Here is a 10,965-nt window from a genome sequence, read left to right as displayed (position 1 = left end):
GTTGCGTACTGTATTTTCAGTTTCCACACAAGAAGATAATGTCACGAAAAAGAGCAGTACAAGGAACATCACATTTGATCAGCCCATCCTGTCGCACAAGATAAGACCAAAAACAGGCAGACTTTACATTAACCAAACCTAAGCAATTGCCAAGGGCCCCGACCAAATCTGCCCAGGGGCTCCCAAATGTCACCAGTAGTGATTAACACAGAAAAAAAGTAGGCCTGATCTTAATTTGTCGGTTATGTAAAGTAATCAAAGATACATACACCACAAAAAACTAAAATAGCACCTTGCTCCTTCCATGTCAATTGGTAACTTAAAGAATGACTTTTGAGACCACATGTTTATATTTCGACTACAGGGCCTCAAAATGGCTAGCTATGGCCCTGAACAAAATAAAAGAGAAGGGTGAACTGAACACTTATTTGCAACATACAAGATCAGAATATTACATGGGGAAAATGCATTGCCCATCTCATTTGATTGTAATACATCAAATAAAGGTAAAGAGTACTACATCCAATTCCTCCTCAGATGAAACAAGATCAGATCAAGGGCAGAAAATAGCCCACCTCATTTGACATAATTATCATGACAATTTTTTTTTTTCAAATATTATGACGAAAAAATAATTAAAAAGAGGTGTAAACAGGATACCATATCCAATTCATGCTCAAATGAGACAAGATAACATCAAGCGCAAAAAATACGTAGACTATCAAAAATCAAAACAGAAGAGTACACAGACCACTGCATCTCTTCCGTGCATCAAAGAAGATAATAACATCAAGGAGAAAGAATGATGCACAGACCGTCTCATTCATGCATAGACTCTCTCATTCACCCAAGTTATCACGTCGTAAAAGAAAATAACATAATCCAAGATAATAACAAGAAGGGAAAAAAATCAGATACTAATCTCATTTGATCAGTTATCCTGTCATACAGGAAAAATAAAATCAAAGGAAAGTGTGCAGACAAGTTCAACGTTCAGATGGCTTCCTGTATTTCTGCATAGTCATGTGTTTGTCCACATGATAACATGAAAAAAGCATAGACTATCTTTAACTAACTAAGCGACGAGTCATCACATCATAAGAGATAATAGCATGAAAGAGAAAAGTACATCCAATCAGTCACCATGTTGTGGAGTTCGAGTCAATCTAGCACCTCCCACAGTTTCCTGTTGCTAGTGGCTTCCTGCCTTTTGGTGCCTTGGAGGAGAAAAAAAATACCTCCTGTCAACCTAGGCAGAGCAACTTTTAGGGGACTTTCACCCCTTCAACATCCCGATTACAAAGGAGATAACGACCTTTGAATTGTCCTTAGGCAAGATACTGAACAGAACTTGGATTATTTATGATGCTTTGCTTGCCGTCACAAAACCATAAGCAACTGGAAAGGTACATAGAAAGTTCAAAGTTCAGAGGACATTTTGTAATTCAGTCATGTACTCATCCACATTCACACCTTTGACAAAGGACGGCCATTTTTATTTATTTTAAATCTTTTCATGTGTGGGTATACATGTATGTGTTTATGTAGGCCTACAGTATCTTGGCTGCATCGTAAGTGAGGTTCACTACGAGGATACAGTTCCAAATATACTTCCAACCACTCATCAGTCATCACATCATAGCACAGGTGTGGGAAACCTATGTCTTAAGGGCCGTTTACATTTCCTGGTGAAACAGAAGCTATGTGTTGACGCCCAGGGGGCTGGGCTACACAAACCTTCTGATACACCAGTGATTCGTTCTCCTCCTCCGTTTTCGAAATAAGCGGGGCAGCACGACAAATCAGGATCGTGGGGAGGGAATTCAGTCGGTAGGACGTTTATCGAACGCAACACCCTCCCCCAGGGTAGTTCGGCTGTGCCCGCCCCCTCCCTGAATCACAACAGTAATGGCGGCGTGCGAGGAGTTATCATGCGTCGGGATGGAAGCAGCAATTTTAGCGGTGTTATCCAAAATACCTCAAGTTGATTTTCTAAAGGACGAGCAGAGAATGGTTTTGGAAGACACGTCCTACGTCACAAAGCTTCAACGTGAGTGGTCGAAGTGTCATGTCATTCATATGAGGTTGCTCCAACCACGTGCAAGCATCTTTTGACTAAACCACGCCTGCGGAGAGGCGTGAAAGGGCAGTGTGCCAGTGGTTCACCAGGAAACCGTTTACAGCCCCTGAGGACTTTTAAAATGCCCCCGATATAATTTTAATATTATGCAGCTTCACATGAAATATGACATGTTTTGTAAAGGAATCTTAGAAATTCCATTTGCATTACAATTAAGTTATATTTCAGGGGACCTAGAGAAGGTGTTTTAAAGGTGGCTGCCTTAAATATAGGCCTAAAGTGTAGGGGGAAATTCTAGTTTGTGTTCATAGTATGGCCCTTGGAAGACATTTACAGCCCTTGGAGGAATTTGAAGTGGCCCCTCGAAAGAAAAAGATGCCTCACCCCTGTCATAGCATAAAGGACAAGGGTTTGCACTCAAAGTTCAAATTTCAGATGACACTCTGTAGTTCTGCATAGTCATGTACTCATCCGCATTCACGTCTTCGACATAAGACGACCCTTTATGTCGACTGCTTCTGTTGCTGTCCACTGCCACCGGTGCCATGCTTTGGTAAACAGAATCAAACATGCGCTGGGTGCTGTTGCCATTGATCAGTTCATTTGAGGGCGGACTTTGGTAAACGACATCATCAGCAACATGTGAGTCCTGATTGGTCAGTTCATTTGAGGGCGGGCACTGGTAAATTACATCATCAGCAAAGTGTGAGTTATGATTGGTCAGTCTATTTGAGGGCGGGCACTGGCAAACTGGATCAAAAACAGGTGGTTCGATGCTCTGATACACTGCATTTATTACAGGCGGGCTGTGAGTTGAAGTCAAACTTACACTCTGGTACACACCCTCAGGAGAGTTTGAGTTCTCATTGATTGCTGCAGCTGAGGGAGGGCCAATACTCTGATACACTGGGTTCCCATTGGTTGCTGCACCCGAGGGCAGGCCAATACTCTGATACACTGGGCCAACATAAGGGTTCTGATCTGTCGATCCAGTGAAGGGGAGGGGCATGCTGTGGCTCCGCGGAACAAACACACCGCTGTTCCTTTGGCTCAGATCAGTCTTGGGTAAGTGCGTGTACCGACGTACCGGAACACTCCTAAACTGATTGCTATTGGTCAGTTCGGTGGAGGGGGGAGGGGTTGACCAGATGGTGGAGATGCTGATTTGTCTGGTGGGCTGAAGATGCTGATAGTGGGTGTGGCTGGGGTTGGGGACAGAGATGGGTCTTGGGTGCACTTCTGTGCTCCTATGGTCCATGCCCTAAAAGACGCACACAGTACAATTTAACACAATATAAAATGAACATATAAATGTATAGGTAAAATGTGACAGAAAAATAGCACCAATTCACCACAAATAAGGTGTGACAGAACACAAAACAACATGCTTTAAAATTGCATCTGTGTATTACAATAAAATGCATTTAAGCAGAGCACAACTAAGCACAGTACAAAGTACTATTCGGAACAGCAGACTTTCTGCATTCTATGTTAGGATTTCTATATTATAAAGTCAGTGCAAGTCTTACCAGAACATCTGTATAACTTAACATAAAATACGTTATACCGGTAAATCATATTTGTAATTCAACCTGAAACATACCGCAACATATTTTAGAAAGGTCAGATGAACTTGGCACATTGATACCAGGTTTGTACGAAATTCTGAATTGAAATTCAAATTAATGCCATAATACGAACAATAGGTGGTGATGGAAGCAGCCCAACAAGTGCCGGGAATAGACACATACTGATACATTTACAGCACCATCTAGTGTTCCCATTTTGTCATTACCTTGAATTTCTTTGAATTTAATCTACACCACCCATTGAGAGTACATAGAACGCCACCACCTAGTGTTCATATTATGGCATTACAGTGAATTTCAATTGATTACTGTGAATTTCAATTTGGAATTTCATACAAGTCTGATTGATACACAAGGGTTATACGGTCAGAAAGCAGGGATTACATCATAGGTGAGCGTATACAGAAAATAACATGAGAGTCCATGAAACACATCCCAGTGATAAATCCAACCTACATTTGTATGACCTTACATAAAACGACATTAGAAAATCTATTTTATTCTCATGCATACCAAAATAGATGGTGTCCCATCTGTGTTGAAGCTGGAGAATGCATTTAAGTCAGGGAACAGCAGACCTGTTGAATAAAGAAAGAGTATAACTAAATGGTGACAAATATCTGTAATTTTATATACTGACAGTGAAGTGACCTGAGTGACCAGAGCGAATTTCAGTGATTAAAGCCGAGCTACTATTATAGTAATAAGCTATGTCACGGTTTGGCAAAAACCTATTGGAATGTTCATATCTCTGAATGTCCCAGACTGACAAGCCAGAGTCATTATGCGTTTAGATAAATCCAACAAGTCAATATCACGTCCAGAGCAAATAAAGCAAATTCATGGTGAAACATCTTCAGTGACCTCGGCAGGCTTCTCGGGTCATGAATGGGGCGATGGTGGCTCAGGTGGAACAGGATCCTGTTCAGCAACCAGAGGGTTGCAGGTTCAAGCCTGACTCTGCCAGACCTTGAGCAAGATACTTAGGCTACTAAGTTACTCCTGGTGTCAGGGTGATACCCTGCGTGGCAACGTCTGCCACTGGTGGGTGAATGGGTGAATGTGAGGCATACAATGTTTCAACAATATCTGAGTGCTCAAAGGAGTGGAAAGTTGCTGTAAAAAAGCAGTCCATTTACCATTTTGGTTATTTCTGGTGTACACACAGCTGTAGTCTTTGATGTACATACCTGTCATCCCTTCTGAACCCTTGTGTCTTCTTTTTAGGTGAATCAGAACCCCCAACAAGACCAGCAGAGCTGCCATCACCCCGACCACTGCACACGCTACAGCGGCTGGCAACAGAGGGGTCAAAAGTAAAGGTAAAAAAGAGAAAAGTTTCCTTCCAACACAGGTATCTTATCTGATTAACCAGTAGACCTGTCTACTTGTCTTAGGCCCTCGATACACTTGCTGCAGGATACACGTGCATGGGCACGTTTTTGTGCATGAACACGTTGCTGTGGGTATATGTCAATTGTACTTGTGTTAGATACTGCACACAGACGTGTGCGTTCGGTGCAATCTCGTGCAAAACTACACAGTTTCACGCGAGTGTTTCCGTTGAAAACGACAATGGCGGCAAGAGCCTCTCAATGAGCTTGTCCTGACATTACAAACATTTGCATGATCCTACTTCCCCGTTGCACTTTGATAATGCAGCGTGAAAGTGTTCTACGCTATGATTATGTCCTTGATTGTAAGTCGCTTTGGATAAAAGCGTTTGCCAAATGTAATGTAATGCATGGTGCCATCTCCGACGCACCTGCCAGCTGAGGTGTGCGAAAAAAGCCGAAGTTCAAGCCCCAAAATAGTGGCATATCCCTTTAAGGGAGCCCAAAAGTGGGGAAGCAAATGCACCACTTCATCCCCCTTTCCGACACCTCGAATGTAATGTATTGTAATACAGTGGTACCTGCTGATGTGGATTTAAGTGATATCCCATCTCTGGTGACCAGGTCAGGACTCTGGGTAATGGCAGATGCTACACGGGGAAATGGAATCAAAATTGCATGAGGGTTTACATACAACTGGGGAGAGGAACCTGTGTCTCGATGGTTGAAACATTTTATGGCCCCTGATATAATTTTAATGTTATGCAGCTTCACATGAAATATGACATTCAGTATTTTATAAAGGAATATTAGAAATTACATTTGCAACACAATTGAGTTATATTTTAGGTTCGGGTCTTATATACAATATACAAATTGGATTAAAAGCATGGTATTACTAAAAAGTAAGTAAACAAGTAAATTCTGCTGGGATTTTTGAGACTAAAAGTTTTAGTTATGCTCTGATATTGAATACAGTATAATCTATTGTATCGGCCTCCCAATCATATACATGATACACATACTCACTTTCCCCATATATCTTGCAACATGCGCACACTCTCTCTCTTTCTCTCTCTCTCTCTCTCTCTCTTTCTATCTCTCTCTCTCTCTGTCTCTCTCTCTCTCTCTCTCTCTGTCTCTCTCTCTCCTCATCTCACCTGTGTCAACCTCAAGCTTCAGTTCCATGTAGAGGCCACACAAATGCCAAGCAAACCCACAACCATCTCCACCACACACACACCCAGACACACACTCACACACACACGCCTCACAACGCACCTGTGCCAACATCAAGCCACAGCTCAGTGTACAAATCCAGCGACCATTTTCTAACTCCACACCAATACTTCCCAGCATCCTTTGCAGTCAGTGCAGTGATGGTGACAGTGAAGATGCCAGAAGCGGTGTCGTCGTGGAGATAGAACCTCCCATCCTGGGCCCGGGATTGGCCAGCTACCGTGGTTTGCACTGGGACGTCTTTGTCGTAGAGGGAACAGGCTCCCCTACACAGGTACTTCTGGTTCTCATTGTAGTCAGCGGAATACGGACATCTGTAGAAGAAAATACAGTATGCAATGGTAATTGGGCAACACTTCACTTGACGGCGATGTCATAAGCATGTCATTACAGTGTCATAATTAGTGTCATGGCACAGTTATGCATGTGTCATAAACAGTATGTCTATGTCATAAACATTTTATGACTGTTGGCCTTAAGTGACATTCGGTTGTCTTTGCCATAACCGAATGTCACTTCAGACCAACAGTCATAAAATGTTTATGACATGGACATAATGTTCATGACTTATCTATGACTGTGTCATGACACTATTATGACATTGTAATGACATGCATATGGCACCGGCGTCAAGTAAAGTGTCACCGTTAATTGTCACACATGAGCTACATACGACATAGAAATACCAGTGTTAACTTAACTCTTCTAGAGCTTAAATTAACTCCTCCTCAGAGGTCATAACACATTGTTAATTGTACTCTTTGGTCAGTGTATCATTTTGAGAGTTATTTCTTTTCGATATTGTGTAGGCTATGTATTAAGAGCTGTACAGTTGAAATCACACTGGCCACCTGCATCATATTACACTGACATGTGACTCCCTGTGAGTGTAGTTTGACTCTCCGCAGAGTGTACTCTGTCTGGGTGGTGCAGGGCATTAATCTTTTGTTAAAATGTCTGCAGGTTCCAAACCCACCCTGACCTCTCCCTACACTTCCATAAATGGCTGATGTGCCCTTTGGCACGCCACACTGCTCCTGGGTCTGTCACCAATACCCTGTGTAAAGGAATGCAATTGAACACTTATTAGATGGGACCAAATACTGTATGATCTAGAATGCTTAATTGTATTCTCTGAGTGTTGAAACAGAACTGATAACTATTCTTACTAAACAACAAACAGTCACGCCTTCCCAGGTACTTTTGATCCTCATTTTAGCCCGAAATAATTAATTTTAGAATCTGTACAGTACTCATTTTGAACTGATAAATTAACACTTTTGGAATTTACTGTTTAATGTTAGAGGAACAATTACTTTATAGATCACTCTAATTTCAAGTCTGATAATTAGAAAAATATGTTGTTGGAAAACCTCCAATACTTAATAAGGGACCTAGTGATGTCACTTTAATGCATTCAAATTGTTCTGCTGAACAAACCAAATGCATTTTACATTGGTTATTAAAAAAAAAACAAAAAAACAAGTTGCTTGGACTTGTGTTTGTCCGCCTGCAGTGCTTTGGGTCGTCTGCAGGGGCCACCAAACACCACATTGTGTGCACATAGTATTGGCTAAGGGGCCATCACTGATTGCTCTGGCTATTCATGTGACCATATAACACACCTGCCATACAATAGCTTACGACTGCAATGCCAGTTGAGTATTACTTTGTCCCACATACCTGAAAACAGCTGTCCCACCCACGGTGCCATGGACTCTATGGACTGAGGAGGCCATACGTACACCTGCATCACACACACACACACACACACACACACACACACACACACACACACACACACACACACACACACACACACACACACACACACACACACACACACACACACACACACACACACACACACACACACACACACACACACACACACACACACACACACACACACACACACACATAGAGGTCAGAACCACTTGTGTGTACGGACATGTCTTTGCATAATGGTTAACGCATGTTTGCAGTGCAGTTCAAACACATTACACATTTCTTATTCGTATAGCCTATTCCAAAAACATACTGTATGCATCATCATGTGTAGACAGACGTCATGACAGCAAAGACATTTCCTTTTCCACATTTTATTACATTACACTACAGAACACAGATAGTACTGCACATACTGTAGTAATGACAGAATACATATTCTATTCTATTCTATTCTATTCTATTCTATTCTATTCTATTCTATTCTATTCTATTCTATTCTATTCTATCAGGATTTCACAGGACATACTCAAGTCCTCTCCTTTCCCATATGTCATTACACTACTCCAGTACAGTACAGGTGTGTATCTTTCATGGTACATGTGTATACAGTGACAATAAAACGACATTCAATTTAAAACTAGTTTATTCTAATCTAAAAAATGTGAAGCTGACAAGCAAATTTGGGAAAACATTTAAAAAAAGAGTCATATCAAGACTTGTGCTATTACTGTGTAGGTGAGGCGGGCGGGAGGCGGGAGGCACATTGTGTTTCCATCTGCCCTATCAGGAGTGTCATCTAAGACACAGAGGCCACATCCTTTTCCACATTTCATTACATTTCAAGACACAACATTCAGGGTTCTAAATTATTTTTTTTCACCAACGGCCAAAACGGCTGGTAGGCCTATATTAATCTTAATAGCCAAACAAACACTCACCAAGAGATATTGTATTGCATTGTATTGCATTATATTGTATTATATTATACTCTTCTCTTCTCTTTTATTTTCTATCTTGTTTCATTTCATATGTAATGTTGGCTACATGTTAGGTGGCAGAGGTAGGAGACCCGTTGTGTTTCCCTCACTCTATCAGAAGCTTCATCACAGACACCCAGGTCATTTCCTCTCCACAAGCTACACGTTGAACTTTTCCCCTCTGTTGAGAAGAACTCTCATTTTCTATAGGGTTGACACTTTGCGACTAATTCCCCTTGAAAGTCCACTTTCCACGTTCAAAGTCACCGCCCAGAATAGATGCTTGCTTCCTTGGTATTGCAGACCATTCTTTGCATAACTAAATTAGAGAGGCGGACTTGGACCTACGTGGACCTGCCGTTGTCATATGCCTCTTTTCCACTGCCGGTTTTCCGGTAGGCCTACAGCTTGACGCAATGTGACTCGGCTGCCACTTTTTGCTTTGAGATTGACCTGGGTAATGCCTATTCGAAAAGCAAAAAGTGGTGGCCGAGTTGCGCTGTGTCGAGCTGTAGGCCTAGAAGGTTGCAGGATCAAGATCAAGAATAATTACATTACACTTAGCTGACGCTTTGAGGAGCCTGTTCGGCAACCAAAAGGTTGCAGGTTCAAGCCCCACTCTGTCTTACACCATCGAGTACATTACACTTTAGCTGATGCTTTTTTGTATCCAAAATGGATTACAGTTATTGCTTTTAAGGGCATTGGTTACAGTCTCTAGAGCAATGTGGAGTTAGGTGCTTTGCTCAAGGGCACTTCAACCATCGATGAAGGCGGGGGGGGGGGGGGGGGGCTTCGAACTGGATCCTCATTAAGTTGTATTGAGTGTGTGGGGGTGCTGCTGGTACTGATGTGTGTGTGTGTGTGTGTGTGTGTGTGTGTGATCTTGAATTTCTGATAACTGTGAAATTCCTTCAAAACGTGCTAATTCATGCAGAATGATGGAAAGTTGCACAATGTGTCCATCTCTGATGCAGCTTGTGTTTGGGAGAAGTGAAAGAGGATCCCAAATAGAACACTTAAAGGACCTAGACACTTCCCTTGAACCACACACACACACACACACACACACACACACACACACACACACACACACACACACACACACACACACACACACACACACACACACACACACACACACACACACTTCTATGGCATATTTTTAGCAGGCAAAAACAACAGCCGTGTAGCTGAACTGAAGTGCAGGACGTTATAGTCAAAGAGGCAAATCAATTAAAGCAAAAAGCATTTAAGGAAACTACCATTTTTCTTTTAGTGTAGGCATATTGATGACATTCAATCATTACATTACCTTACACTAAGCTGATGCTTTTATCTAAAGCGACTTGCAGTTAGGGTATTGGTTACAGTCCCTGGAGCAGTGTAGGGACAGATGCCTTGCTCAAGGGCACCACAGTCATGTATGGAGGAAGGGATTGGTAAGGGTGGGGATTGAACCTGGAACATTTAACTATACAAAGTTACACTTTATGTACGGTAATTGTACCCCTAACTGTGACCCTATATTATAGTGTACACATACTGCATGCTGCTACATACTGGAGTCAAATGTAATGAGTAGGTGTATAGGTGTAATGTATAGGTGCTCTTCAGTTAAAAAAAGAAATAAATGTAATCCATAAGGAAGCATGAAAATAAATTGTACTCACCAGTCAGCAGAATGAAGGTGCTCAGTATTGTTGTCTTCATTGTGGCATATACTCGCCTCTGTGTTGTATGCATTTGTGTAGGTTGGATTATTCGATTGGGTGATACGTTGGGCTGTTATGGTCGCTGCTGACAAAGTTGTTGTCACTTTCTTCGCACCTATACACAACACTTCAGAAGACAAATGGTCTTCCCTCTCTCCCTCTCTCTTATTGCATCACTTGCCCTCTCCCTCCCCTATCTGTCACTATGTCACTCGCTCTCCCTCCCCGTCCATGTGACACCAACAGCTGCTCCTCCTCTCTCTCGCTCCCTCTCTCTCTCTCTCTCTGTCTGTCTCTCCC

General features: G+C 42.1%; 1 protein-coding gene across 1 annotated transcript; it reads right to left on the bottom strand.

Annotated features, from left to right (window-relative positions):
* Window positions 1-2,504: 2,504 nt before the first annotated feature.
* On the bottom strand, window positions 2,505-10,753 carry LOC134458126 (uncharacterized). Its single transcript, XM_063210262.1, has 7 exons — window positions 10,624-10,753; window positions 7,926-7,989; window positions 6,285-6,556; window positions 5,585-5,653; window positions 4,860-4,964; window positions 4,183-4,247; window positions 2,505-3,341 (listed from the first exon to the last, which is right to left on the bottom strand). The coding sequence occupies exons 1-7, from the start codon at window positions 10,694-10,696 to the stop codon at window positions 2,505-2,507; spliced, it is 1,485 nt and encodes a 494-aa protein (XP_063066332.1). The 5' UTR covers window positions 10,697-10,753.
* Window positions 10,754-10,965: the final 212 nt, after the last annotated feature.

This window comes from Engraulis encrasicolus, chromosome 1 (genome assembly GCF_034702125.1).
Source record: "Engraulis encrasicolus isolate BLACKSEA-1 chromosome 1, IST_EnEncr_1.0, whole genome shotgun sequence".
Classification (NCBI taxonomy): Eukaryota; Metazoa; Chordata; class Actinopteri; order Clupeiformes; family Engraulidae; genus Engraulis; species Engraulis encrasicolus.
This window is presented reverse-complemented; position numbering and strand designations above follow the sequence as displayed.